We start from the raw sequence: 14,092 nt of genomic DNA, 5'->3' as shown, positions 1-14,092 counted from the left end.
CTGTGACAAAGCTAAGGTAACCATGCATCTGTGGGTTACAGTTTACTCCCTTTTCAATTTTCATGGCATTGTGCCTTGGATATGAGGCCTATCATTAAAGAAAGTTTAGCTGGTACCTCTGTTCTTTCATTCAATGATTTAGAACTCCCTGCTTTTAGACCCACAGATACCCTCTCTCTTCCTGCGGCATTTTTATACACACATACACACAAGATAAAAAAAAAAGCTGGGAAGAATTTGCTGGTGCAAAATGAGAAATCGAATCCTTGCCTGGCTCAGGTGCTTGCTATTATAAACTATGACTAAGAGACATGAATTTCTCTATGATGCAACTCTCAAGAGACGCAGCATTTTCTCCAGGCCTCTCTTAAACCTGCTCATTCGCCAGTGACTAATGCTCTCTAGAGCTGCCCTGTGCTGCTCAAATTTCATCAGCCAGCTTTGTCCTTGATAGCTTGCCTGGACCACAAAAGCTCCCAAACCTGTTGAGGACAGCCCAGAAAGAAAGATCAGTGCAAAGCTAACTGTCTCCCTGCCAGCACTGAGAGTCATTTTTTGAGCTCCCCACTGCATTTGTTATCTCAATGATACGAGCACTTAATGACATTTTAAGAAAAAGTTTTTACTCTTCTCTGATGGATAAAAGTCCTGACGACTGCATGAAAACATAAGGGTGGTCACTTTTTGAACACCCTTTGTCAACTTAGAAGTAGAAGCAAAATTGACAACAGGTTGGGTGAAACCACAATTAACTGGAATCTTCCATTAACTATGTTCTGCACCTTTAAAAGAAAAAAATTCAGGCTCACCACTAGCATCAAGGACTTAATTTATAAAACAAGCAAAAACACTAAGATAATGTCTGATTAATGCGTGTTTGGTCTAACATCTTATATAGGATGTCAATTAACTGATAATTTTGAGCTTGAAATACTCTTAGCCAAAACGCAATTGAGGATGGAATTATGTTCAGTAAATCTTACCTGCAAGAGAATAAAAAGCACTTTAGAGATAATTTCAGTAAGGAATGAAACAAAAGTTTAGGGGGTTAACTTTGAATTATTAAAAGAAACAAAATGCATTCCACTGTCCAAATATGCTGGCTACGGCTGAAAAGAGTATTCTAGACACGGATGATCCAAGACCAGACAATTTCAGAACAAACGGCCACCACCAGAAAGGTACTTACAGTTATCAGACTGAAAATCTGGGACAAACTGTTCATCATCGGGAACTTGTGCTGGAAAAGAGATTTTTATTTTAGACCTTTAAGTTTTATTTAAAAGCTTTATTTAAAAAGCACAGTAAAATGTTTTATATGGAAAATAGGACAGCCAAGAAACTTGCCTTCAGCTAACCAAGCCTCTTGAAGTTGACTGAGATCCTGAAACAACTCTGGAATTGAAAACAGAAGATACCAGAATGAGGAGAATTCCTCAGCTAGGCAGCAAAGACTACGGCTGCTTTCACTGGGAGCCATTTGAGGAAGCCACAACACAGAGGGGAAAGCTTCACTACCTTCAGAATCATGAGCCAGATCTGTGTCCAAAAACTTCCTCTTTCTGTCAATCACAGGCCGCCCTCTACATTCCTCTGATCGAGACTTCTGAAAGAGGCCAACACACAGTGAAGACTCATGGGTAATGAAAGGGTCCAAGGGAGGTTGTACCACTAAACTGATAAGGAGAACACACATATTCCAAGAGGGAGGACAAAACAAACCAAAAGCTACACAAACTTACCCCTGGGACCATAAAAGGGACTTGCTGATCATAAAACCCATCCATGGTGCTTCCAATGTCTCTAATGTCACTCTGAAAGGTTTCAGCATTGAGTAATTTCTGGGGGGAAAGGGGTCCTCCTGTAATATAAATTTGGGAGATTTTAACTGACAGGGGGGCAAAAAGAGAATTAAAGTAATTTTATACTGCTCTTTCTTTAGGGCCTGAGCAAAATCACTACCTTTCCCTGAGGTACTTAAAGCCCGTCAAGGTGTAAGCTTTACAGACTAACCTCGGGCTGGATTAAGGGCATCGAAGGTTCATAGTGCAGTCAGTGGCAAATCCATTTCCCTAGTCATCCTTTTCTCCTCTCTCTCTCATCATTAAGATTATAGCTTTGCTACTATCTGTCCCCTACAAAACAAAAACAGAAACAAACTCCAAAAAACCTTATTTTCATTATGAAAGGGTGATTTCAAGATTCTCTCTAATAGAAGATTCTCCAGGGCATCTGTAGTGTTAGGGTTTTTTTTTTTTTTAAGAAATGATTTAATTTTTGATAGTACAGTGACAGGAAGTAGAGAAACTGGGTTTAAGCATTCCAAATTATTGGCAATTAAGAATCTGACATACATAGTGTTTCTAAAAGTATTTTGTAGGTCAGTGGTAAAACACTATAAATAGTTCCAGGAACATACTGATCAGAGGGGTACTTATTGTCATAGAACTCTTTATTAAAATCTAAATCTTCTATCCAAACAGGTGTAGTGTCTGTAATGTCACAAATTTCTCCATGGCAACCTATAGAGATATCTGTGATATCTCCAACTTCTAAAATAAAATAGCTATGAAAAGTAATGGATAAAGGAAACTAAATTCCACTGCACATAGTTTAAGTGCATCTTTACCACAGATCTTAAAAAAGCATTAAAAGCAAAAGATTCATGGGAAGAAAATTCAGTTTGTTTCTTGTAGTGAAGTAAATTTTTTCCAAACATGCAAAAAAATAAAATTAAACTTGTTTCCACCACTGTCAAGCTTTGGGGCGGGGGAGAGAGGCTGGGGGTCAAAATGGAGAGGAGGGAACTTTTTTTCGTCTGGGAGGAATAAAGTAACAATTTTAGGAAGGTACCATCTTTCTGAACACTTTGTTTTGTTCTCCAAATAAAAATGCAGTTAAGTCAACAAAATGGGGAAAACATTAATTTCACTCACCCCAGCTCTAAGCAACACAAAATGCTTAAGGATAATTCTTTTGTTTAACTTGTATACAAATTTTAAATAGGGAACTTTTTCTCAGCGGGCAATTCCATCCAATTTGTTTTTCACACTGTCCGGAGTATATCAGATTTTCGCAAGTGAGCAGGATACAAGAAAACCCTCTAAGGCCAGCCTCCTCTCAGCACTTTGGCCCAAGTAATCAGATATTTTCAAAGGCAAAGAGAAAGAGGGAGAGGAGTAAAACTGTACGCAGTTCATAACTTTCTAGAAAAACACTCCCGCTAGCCTGCTTGCGTGCCTTCCAAACAGCGCTAAAACGTTCGGAATAAAGCCTCTTTCTCAAATGTCACCGACCCATATACAAAATCCGAGAAACAGCAGTGAGGTGAGAGGCACGAAAACAAGTCCTCTGCAGTCTTCAAAAATCTGTCAGCTTAAACCGTGACCTTAGAGATTCTGTAAATGTCTATTAGGGGAAGGGGACAATGGGTAGGAGAGCGGAGGGGAGGATTTTTCAGAGTCTCATGATGAAACACGTTGCAAAACACTTCACCACGAAGAGCAAAAATATCTTTTCAAAAACTAAAGAAAGAAGCTGCCATAAGCGAACCCAAAAGAGGCATCGAGGATCTTTAAAGCAGCCCTCAAAGTTCAAGGGCTAGAAAAATCATGTTCAAAGTATAATTTTTTTTAAGCCTGAAGGGAAGGCTCATCCAGGAGTTTAAACCACTTCCTTTGTACCCCCCCTCCCTTCCCGGTGCCCCCAGGAAAACTTTAACACGGCGCGGCGGCGCGATCGAGGCCCCTCCCCCGCGGTGCGCCGCGGGCCTGGTTTTATGAATGGGAGAGCGAGCCGCGGCCGCCACATCAGGTAAAGGCTGTAACAGGATCCCTCGCGCTGGGCCCCATTCACAAAACAAGACACACTTCCACCCAATTCCCAGCCTTCCCCATTCATGAAAACTCCTTCAGATGCGCCCCCGCCCCCACTCTCAACGCACGCCCAGCCTCCGACGCAAGGCCCCTCACCCCAGCGTTTTAGGAAGAAAGCTCAATGCTTCATTCACAAAAAGGGAAAGAAAAAAGCCGCAGGGAGCAGCGAGCCAACGAAAGAAACCCACTTCATTCATAAAGTCACCAACATTCATAAAAATGAGCCTCGGCGCTGGGCGCTACCAACTGCTCCCAATTCCTTCCTCCTCCAAAAAAAAAAAAAAAAACCCTCCAAACATTTCTCCTAGGCATCCCTCCTTAACCAGGAGTTCGGTTCCCCCCAGAGGCCCCCTGCTCTGTGAAAATGCGGTCAGATCCCTGATCCAGCGCGAGGCTCCAGCATCTCTCCATTCCCCCCCCTCCGCACACGTTTTTTTTTTTCCCCCACCATCCTCAGGCCGCTGTACTGATGCTCCCCGATTTCTCGAGAATCGCCGTGCAGCCTAATGCCCTCAGTCTGCTGGGGTGTGAGCGAGGGGACTGGGTGTCCACTTTACACAATTTGAAACTTGCAAGGTCCGCATAAGTTCCTGGCCGACCCCAACCCCGCAGGCTGCACATGCCTATGTCACTTAACCCCTCCTGGTGTTCTGGGGGGACATCACCTCTCAAATATTCCCCCTAAGCTGCTTTCTGCCCCCTCCTCCCCACTGCAAAGCTCAGCCAAGCGCCTCTTCTCGCGAGCCTCCAAGTCCCCTCGGGGCTCTCAGATCTCCAGAGACTGTAAAGCCCAGCAACTCCGCGCCCCGCATCCCCACCCTGGAGCCCCCGCACCCCGCGCTCCGGCGCGCCTCCCCCGCGACGTGCGGAAACCCGTTCTCCGAGCGCTCCGGAACCGTTAGCCGCACCCGCCCGACGTCTCCCAGGAACCGAACCGGACCGGGCCGCGGGGGGAGGGGGTAGTCAGCCACCGGGGGCTCAGCCAAGATAGAAAGTGCACCCCGACTTCGAGGTTTCGGAATCAGCCCGTGAACTCTCGCCAGCTGGGCCCTGCGGACCCGTTCCCGGACACCCACTCCAACGCCCCCCCTGCCCACTCGACGCCCCCTCACCTGAGGCGGTGGCTCTCCTCCCCTTGCAGCGGCCCCGGGGCGCAGGCGCGCTCACGCACGCGCGCACCGGGCCTGGGCGCCTAAGCGAATGGCTAGGGCGAACCGCTCCGGGGACGCTGAACCACTCCGCGCACCAGCGGCTGGACTCTGCGCCGCAGCTGCCAACCAGGCTGGATCTCTGGCCCGGCCCCCCGCGGCTAGCTGCTCCGCCCGCCGCCATTGGCCCGCAGCTCTAGCCCAGCCGCGTTCCCATTGGCCCGAGGTCGCTCCCGCGGCTGTCCATCACCTCTTGTTTACCCTGTCTGCGGGCAAATCCAGCCAAGCCGCCCCATCAACTCCGGCCCCCATTGGTCTACGGCGCGTCCCTCCCCACCCCGTTAGGGGTCTGTTTTACATAATTTATGCACCGGGGGCCATTGGCCAATCAGCAAAGGCTTGTTTATATAATGAATGTAAGGACGTTTTTCATTCATAAAAAACGCGACCTGAGGGGGAAGCTTAGCTGAGTCAGTGAAGCACTTAAAGGGGCCGAGGCCGCGAGGAGCCGCCGTTTACTCCCCTCCCCACAGCTCTCCCAACTTTTCACCGAGGTACGGCTCTTCTCCCTTCCCCATTCACCCCTACTTCTCCCCCGAGCAACGCCACCTCCAGGATCGGGCCGCTGGGCGCCAGACATTCACAGCTGCAGCACCAAGCAAAGTTATCGTTTTAGAATACAGCGAGAGGAATTCGTCATTCCACCCAGAGAGAAACTCGCTGACCGACCTGGGCGTTCGGCCCACAGAAACAGAGAAAACGGAAACCGAGCCCTCTAATCTTAGTTACCTTTAAGCGAGGCCTTAATTTCCTTTAACCAGGTTTCCAGTGGGGAAGAATAAGCAGTATCTCCGTTTAAAATCTGAGTTCTCAATCAGATTTTAGTTACTATTTTATACTGGCGAGGCCTAAGGTTCACACAAATCCTGTTTCCTCCCCAAGTTTAATTACAGTTGATAACCTCCGCCGGAGTGGGTTTTGGACCCGAAATAAGAGAGGGTGGGAGCTCCAAAAAATTCTGTCTGGGGGCCGCACCAACCAGTCAACCGACCTGGAAATATAAATCCCTCCGAAACCGGCTTGCGGAGTTAGACTGCCTCCCTCCCTCCCGGGGCTGCCTGTTTTCCATTTAAGTGTTGAATGCAAGATGGTGTATTTGCGAATTAGATCCCGTGCAGCTGGGAACGACGAGAAGCTACTCTGCTTGCCAAATGATCGGGCACTAACTGCAATTGCTGAGATTCTTAACAGGGTGTACCGGGAAACAAATAAATAAACAATCCTTTCCCCTCTCCGTCCCCTCTACTCCCTCCTGTGAAGGCCGTGGGGCGGCTCTCTGCTCTCCCCCAGGATGCTGGGGCTTGCGAGGGAGCTGTTCTGTTCTCTTTCTGTTGGTGTGCTCTGCCTTTCACCCCTTGTACCAGCTGTGGGGAGGAAATAGCCACGTTAGGAGACAGCCCCTAGTGAAAGGGGCCCCAGGGTAGCCAATTCTGGAGCTGCCCCCCACTCCTACTACCAGAAATGCAGTGTGGATTTTTAGAAAAAGAATTTTTTTAAGTCAAAATTTGCCCACCTTCTTTTCTGCTTCCACTTGTTTATCTTAGAGTGGGCGCTCCATCTGTCTGTCCTTTATAACCTAAGACATGTTGGAGTTCATCTAAGGAAACCCGAGTATCCTGATTGAGTCCTGGGCCCAGTACTGACCCGGCATGAGCTGCTGACTTTGCGAGAGACTGAACTGGGCCTGAGTTGATGGGTAGGAAAATGCTCTGAACCCTTAACAGGCAGCTCCGTGATATCTGATTTCCTAGTAGAGCATTTTTCTACCGACCCCAGCTCCAGCAAAGTTTTCCTTTGGTGCCTCTCTTCATTCCCTAAGTAGTACCATTTCTATTTGGTGGCTGGAGGTTTTCAGCCTAGCCCAGTTGTGCTCCTAGTGTGTTGCTCACATCCCTGAGGATTCCATCTCCCCAGCTAGACTCTGGTCCCAAGGTGGCTCTCCCATCCTCCTCCTTCCCATCTTGTCTGTCCCCATCCTGCCCCATTTCATCACCCTCTCTTGATCTAGTGTCTCCAGAGGAGCTCTCATTTTTCTCTTTGCTTAAATCTGTCTCTCAGGTCCCAGTCCCCTAGAGGGCCTGCAGCCCACGGGGCCACATGTCCTGTGTAAGCCATAACACATCAATCACACTTCATAACTGGCGACAGGCAAACAGTGCAGGACACCTCACAGCCACTTCCTCCAGGGGGCTGGACTTGATGCCTGGAGTGTGACCTTCGCCTTAAGCCTGGGCTCTCCATCCCACCTTGGCAAGAGAAGTTAGATATTTCTGGATTAAGCAGTAGTAAATAGTGGCTAAATTGTGAGCAGGGGAGGATTTGGGGGATGGGTTTTTATAAGAAGGTTGTCACAGTACAAGATCATATGTGGGAATTTATACCACTATAGAGCTCTTGTCAATTAATTAGTCACTTAGTAAATATCTATTTTGTACCAAATACTCAGCCAGACCCTGTGCTAAGCAAAAAAGTTACAGGGATGAATACAATTCAGTCTTTTTCTTGGAGGAGCCCACATTCTGTTGCGCAACTTAGCAGCTGCAGTTTATTGAGCGCTTAATACATGACCTGTTCATGCTATATACAATTTTCTATAGATTATCTCATTTAATCCTCATAATAATAGTACTGATGTGGTCTCTACTATGAATATCTGCATTTTATAAACAAGAAACTGAGCCACAGAGAGATTAAATAACTTGTCAACAGTTACACAGCTTATAGGTTGCTGAACCCAGATAAGCGTTAAGGCAGGCAGGCTCTAGAGCCCATGTGTGGGAGACCTAGCATGTGCCTCTGTTGCTCAGAAAACCACCAGGAAATATTTGAACCTCGAACAGTGGATGATAGAATTGGTTGAAGTCACGGGGAGACAGATTTTAGCTCAGTATAGTGTTAGGAAGGACCTTGGAACATTTGGAGTGGCCCACCGAAGGAATAGTGCTGTTGGTAATGAGTCTTCCATCACAGGAGGCATCTATGCAGATAGATTTAGGGAGAGTTCAGAGGGACTACTGCAGGGGGTGGGATAGATGAACTCAGAGGATTGCTCCAGCTCTAAGAGTCTATGATTCCGAGAATTGTGTTGGACAGGGAGTTCAGGCCCTGTGCCCAGGCCCCTTGGCTCTGCCGTGAAATGTGAGCGTGTAACTCCTGATGACCTACCTTGCCAGACTGACTCCTGAGTTGGTTCCCTATGGTTAAGTGTTTATGATGACTTCTCTCCACGCCTCTTCCTTCTTTTCTTCTGCTTCTCCTTCTTAGTGACTTATCTCCCCCACTCCCATCTCCACCCCACTCTCTGTCTTCTCTTTTCTTTGCCCTTGTAAGAGTTAAAGGTCAGTATTTAGAAGGTCTTTGTCTAGTATGTTGCGTCTTTCCTTCTGAGAACATTACTTACATTGGAGGTTTTGTCCAGCATGTGTTTTAATGTACCATTCCCTCTCCTGCAGGAGAGAAACAGGACTGGAAAAGATAGCAAAGAGAGAGACCAATGCTCTGGAACATTCATGGAGTGTTGATCTAGCCTTTGTCTTCTGGTGGTAGCAAAGCTCACTAATCAGAGTAGGATGACTAGCCCCTTGTTCTTCAGTTTGCAGTGTGTCTTCAGAGAAACACCTGGAAGGCTAGAAAAACAAGTCTGGAGCCTGAAAGCTTCTGTTTCCCTTTAGAGGACCACTTTTAAAGTTTTTCCCCAAAATCCCCGAAACAAGTTAAAGCGTAAGGCAGGCAACCCTGCATTGAGCTGATCACCAAGATGGTGGTGGGAAATGTGGCAGCACCATGATCTTGGTCCCTTACTTTGGGAAAATGCCTCTTATCCCTCTGTTAGAAATGCTGTGGTGTGTGCAGCCATGTCTGGAGGCTGGGGTGTAGCCCCCGGGCTCCTTTTCCAATATAGTAAAGTATAGAGGAAGGGACTTCGGGACAGCATCAAAAAGGTACGGATATGTTTTTCTTGACTTCAAGGGATCAAGGATTCTATCTGGCTGGCACACCTTCCTTTTTGAAATTCATAAATAAGTATCCCAAAAACTGAGGAGAGAAAAGAAAATCTTTTCGATTCAATGTCTCTTTAAACAAATAGGGTCCATATTGTCTTCAGGGTTCCTTATAGCTAGGGAATAATAATAGCTGGCATTTACTGAGTGCTTAATATGAGCCAGAAACTTGTCTAAACGCTTCATCTGCATCAGCACATTAATCCCCAACAACAGCCCTCTGAGGGAGGGGCTGTTATGATCACCTCCACTTTTCACAGATGAGGAAGGGTAGGTACAGGAAGGTTACATCGATGGCTCCAGGTCACATAGCTAGCACACAGTAAAAGGGAGAGTGCACCCAAGGGGCCCCTCCAGATCCTGGCCATTAGCCCCTCTGCTGGGCTGCCTCAGTCCCAGGAAAGGTGTGTATGCTTAATGACAGCAGCCAGCACTGAAAGAGCATTTTCTTATGCCAGGCTGTTTAGGGACTTTGCTTATATTAACACACTTAATCCTCCTGGCAACCCTGTGATGTAGATACCATTATTATCCCTATTTTATAGATAAGGAAACTGAGGCACAGAGAGGTTAGGTAACTTGCCCAAGATCACATAGCGAGTAAGAGTTGGAGTCAGGCGCCCAAACAGATCTCGAACAGTCCTTGCTCTGAAACCCTTTACTGTGCAGTCTTAGTTCCTGCAACCTCCCACCCTCGTCGATTTCCCTCATCTTGCCCTTGGGGCTCTGACGGCTTCCTGGCCACTCCCATGAGAGTAGCTGTGTTTCCTTGGGTACATGCTCCAGCAACTCCAGCCAGACTTCTCAATTATTTCCTGGGCCAGCTAGAATTTGTCTTCATTAAAGCCACTTTAGAAAGAGAATGGAAATTATCTTTACTGAGCATTGCCTATATGTCATGCTCTGTGGTAGACGTTTCACATATGTTGTCTCATTTAATATTCCCAATCCTTCTGGGAGGTAGCGATAATACCCAATTTGCAGGTGTGAAAACTGAGAGTCAAAGTGAGAGGTTAAAAAATAGGCCTGAGCTTTCAAAGTTAGGAAGGAGCAAGCCAGGCCTCCCACCGAATGCATTTCTTGACCCTCTGACCCCCTGGCCTAGTGGGGCTTATTCCTTTCCTGGCTCATTTCCTGAGCTTGAGGACGTCCTCTCTCCTGCCTCCTTTTCCTCTCAACTCTTTGATTGTATAAAACATGCATTGTCAAGAAAACCTGGGGGCACATGTCATAGGTTCCTGAAGGCTGAGATATTTCTTACTTAAACCCCAAACTTTTTTGAAGGATTTTATTTTTCCTTTTTCTCCCCAAAGCCCCCTGGTACATAGTTGTGTAATTTTAGTTGTGGGTCCTTCTAGTTGTGGCTTTTGGGAGGCCACCTCATCCTGGCCTGACGAGAGGTGCCATGTCTGCACCCAGGATTCGAACTGGTGAAACCCTGGGCTGCCAAAGTGGAGTGCGCGAACTTAAACACTCGGCCACGGGGCCGGCCCCTAAACACCAAACTTTAAAAAACCAATAGGGCAAACATCTTTGGAAACGTCCCATGGCTTTCCATTGCCCTCGGAAAGGAGCCCAGCTCCACAGCAGGATCTTCACTGCGCCTTGGTGACGCTATAGACTCTCCCGAGCCTCCTGGGCCCTTGGGCCTGGCTGTGCAGGACAGAGCTGCCTATTTCTTGAGCCAGTCACATGCCAGCATCCTATTCTACCTCTAAGGCCCACAAAGACTGCCTGTCCCCAAATGAAGACACCTCAGGTAGCTGGGCTTTTTGGGGATCCTGTGTCTGATCTTTAGCGTTTTCTTGCTCCTTCTCCATGTTAGGTTGTCAATCAGAACTTCTCAATATGTTGAGAACATGCTTCTCCAGCAGCATCTATGTCCACTGTCATTTTCTGCTCCTGATCTGCCACGGGCTTGGAAACCAGCAAGCCTAGTGAGTTTGAAATGGGCTTAGGGAAGGAGTCCGTGGGTTCTGACTGAGAGCTAAAGGGCCCCCTTCGATGAGGAAGTGGATGAACTTGAATGTGTAGACTTGGCAAAATCTATTTTGACCGTTCAGAGTCCTCTTTTTGCTTCCTTTTATGCCCTTAGTGGAGAGTTTCATATGGCCGGGGGTTAACCCTTGCTGCAACATTCTCAGACTTTAGCCCCCAAAGTCTGAGGAGCAGCCTAACTCAGAAGTTGCCCATCTGAAGTTGTGAAGGCCTCACGTTGGTGTTGCCCCACAGCCCCGCTGGAAGAGCACACTAAGGGGCTGCAGGGCGGGAAGGTGGATTCTCTCATAAAGGGCCTGCTTCAGCGTGGCAGCTGGAGAGCGGGTGGTAAGGAGGGCGGTTTGTTCAGCTCTTGGCTTGGTTTGTAATTGCCCACCCCCACCCTGCTTCAGCTCTGTCAGGTCTGTGGAGGGGGCTGTATTGATTTTGAGTTGGACGAAGGGAAGATCAACTTTGGCCAACTGGTAATAGAGCCCCAGGTAGACTACTCCATCAGTGGATTCCATCCTGTGGCTTCAGATGGGGTGTCCAGCCTGTGCTTTCAACCGCAGGCAGTCTTCCCACCCATTGCCACTTGAAGCCAACCGATCAGACTATTTAAAAACAAGCAGAAGTCCTTTTCTGCCTCTACCCCACCATGATTCTTGCTAATAGTCTGTTGCCTGCCCCTTACCTCTGGGGGGGTAAATCAGCTCCCATTTAACCCAGAGCCCACCTGGAAACTTCTCCTCATCTCTGTTCCTCTCCCTTCTCTGAATTCTCGCCCATTACGAAGCCAAACTACATGGCTAAAAATGCAAAATATAAGAACAGCGTCCCATCCCAGGAAAGCCCTGACATCTCTGCACCGTGGAGGTGCTCAGGTCCTCTGTCTGTTCCTCTTCAGGGCAGGATACAGGGGCTTAGAACACCATTAGGGACCCCAGTTTGGTGGCTCTCCCATGGCTGGATATCTCACAGGCTGGAAGGTCAGCATCTGATTCTTAAGAGGGATTATCAGCCTGAAGTCAGGGAATGCTCAGGCGTCTCAGTTGTGGCCTATTTTGTGTTCTTGTTTACTTTTTGTTGAAGTATAACATACATACAGGAAAGTACACAAATCACAAGCGTGGACCTTGATGAATTTTCACGAAGCAAGCACTTGTGTGCATCCAGTGCCCAGATTACAAAACAGAACATTATCAGCACCTTCCTCCTCCCAAGAGACCCCCTCGGGCTCCCTTCTAGCCACTAACATCCTCTTCCCCCTCCTCACGGGACTAGCCACCATCCTGGCTTCTAACATCATAGGTCAATATTGCCTGTTTTTGTATTTTATGTAAATGGATTCATATAGTACATACTCTTTTGTGTCTGGCTTTTTTTCTTCAACATCGTGTCTGGAAGAGTTGTCCATTTTGTAGTGTGTAGTTGTGTCAGTTCATTCTCCTCGCTGCATAGTGTTCCGTTGTAGGAATATCTTACAACTGATTTATCCGTTTTACTATTAATGGACATTTGGGCAGTTTCTAGTTTTTGATATTACTAATGACACTACTATGAACATTCTAGTGAGACTCTAGTATTTATAAGTCTTTTGGTAAACATTAAGCTAATTTTAATTCATTCATCTAAGATGTAGTCACAGGATTCATTTTAATGTCTTATTTCTTTGAAAAGTGACAGACATCCATTACAAAAATCTCAACATCACAGAGAGGTGTAGAATGGAAAATAAAAGCCTCCACATCACCTCCTGACCTGTACCCATTCCCCAGAATCATGCACTATTAACAGTTTCTTGTGTATTATTATAAATATTTTCTATTGTCTAGACAATGATATCTATATATGCATTATAGCTTTAAAAAAAACCCACAAATTGGATTTTACTACACTGTATTTCTGCCCTGCTTTCTCCCCATAGCACTGTAGAGGTCCAGCAACAAGTGGATGAGTGTCAGGCCATGGAAGATGGATGGCCCTTCCCTCCTGTCAGATGAGGCTGGGCTATCACTTTTAATAGGCCCTTATTAAGGTAAGACACACAAGAGTTTACACAGCAGTAAATTTCATTTCCACTTCCATAAACACTTGTCGAGTGGCTGGTGTCCTCGGCATGGGGCTTATCCGAGAAGAGCTCCCAGTCTGGTGGGAGGTGGGTGAAAGTCACAGGAACAAGAAGCTATTGTAGAACGTTTACAGGTGTTGCAATAGAGGCCTGTAAATGGGTTCTGGGAGGACAAATGAAGGAGCAATGAGTACTTCCTGTTAGGGGCAAGGACGGCACCAGAGAGGGTTGACACATGGGCCAGCCCTTGAATGCTTACTTACTAGAACTGTGCTGGGCAGAGCAAGGAGGGAAGGGCCTGCTGGGCCGAGGGAATGGCTCTCACAAACACGGAGGCGTGGCCATAACTGGCATGTCCAGGGACTGGCAATTGCTCATGTGTGGCCAAACTGTAGAATGTTAGGGCCTGGAGGAGACATGACGGGGAGGGGCTAGAATGGATATTGTGGGGACAGGATGTCTGGGGTCTCATACATTCATTAGAGGGGTAGTCATTCCCATTTTGGAATTATGGGATACGTCTCATAGGTGCTTAAAAACAATCAACCCATAGCCAAAGACTGCTTTTAACATGACATCCTCTGTGATGCCCTTGTTTAAAGCCTATATCACATCGTTCATGGGTCTGTGTTGCCCACAGGACGAACTCCCGTAATAGGGGCCCTCTTGGGTGCTCATCTAAATTACCCAGCCCCAAACACAGCACTTGGTCACCAAAGGATGCGTGAATATGCGAATGAGCAACAGGTGATTTCTACTGTACAGCAAAGCAGTGCAGTAGAAAGGGGTGGCTGGGTTACCTTCTCTTCATGGATTTGTTTTTATGCATGCCCAGCATCTGCCTACCCACATGGTGGGAGAGGAATGAGGAGCTGGTAACCTGGCCTCTGCAAGAGCTCATGGTGTGAGCTGAGGGGAGTGCTTCATTTCCTTAGCAGCAATACCTGGGTCCTAGGACAT

At 47.1% G+C, this 14,092-nt stretch overlaps 1 protein-coding gene and 1 long non-coding RNA gene across 4 annotated transcripts in view; one reads left to right on the top strand and one right to left on the bottom strand.

Moving 5' to 3' along the window:
• The window catches only part of ETV5 (ETS variant transcription factor 5), a 56,276-nt gene extending 51,049 nt beyond the window's left edge, over positions 1–5,227 (bottom strand). The window contains exons 1-6 of one of the 3 annotated variants that reach the window (XM_014846127.3): positions 4,988–5,136; positions 2,014–2,135; positions 1,743–1,861; positions 1,519–1,606; positions 1,348–1,395; positions 1,190–1,240 (exon numbers count right to left, since the gene is read on the bottom strand). In XM_014846127.3, the coding sequence (XP_014701613.1) occupies positions 1,190–1,240; positions 1,348–1,395; positions 1,519–1,606; positions 1,743–1,787 (232 nt within the window). In that variant the 5' untranslated portion in view covers positions 1,788–1,861; positions 2,014–2,135; positions 4,988–5,136. Of the gene's footprint in view, positions 1–1,189; positions 1,241–1,347; positions 1,396–1,518; positions 1,607–1,742; positions 1,862–2,013; positions 2,136–4,987 lie in introns of all 3 variants that reach the window. The other 2 variants (XM_014846126.3, XM_044771254.2) reach the window with 2 other exon arrangements.
• Positions 5,228–5,458: 231 nt separating this feature from the next.
• LOC123286010 (uncharacterized) overlaps positions 5,459–14,092 on the top strand; it is a 32,775-nt gene continuing 24,141 nt past the window's right edge. Inside the window, exons 1-2 of the long non-coding RNA XR_006528164.2 lie at positions 5,459–5,577; positions 12,989–13,099. This is a non-coding gene — a long non-coding RNA (uncharacterized lncRNA). The remainder of the gene's footprint in view (positions 5,578–12,988; positions 13,100–14,092) is intronic.

The sequence above is a fragment of the Equus asinus genome, chromosome 5 (assembly GCF_041296235.1).
Source record: "Equus asinus isolate D_3611 breed Donkey chromosome 5, EquAss-T2T_v2, whole genome shotgun sequence".
NCBI classification, from domain to species: domain Eukaryota; kingdom Metazoa; phylum Chordata; class Mammalia; order Perissodactyla; family Equidae; genus Equus; species Equus asinus.
The sequence above is the reverse complement of the archived record's forward strand: the minus strand, read 5'-3'. Positions and strand labels throughout refer to the sequence as shown.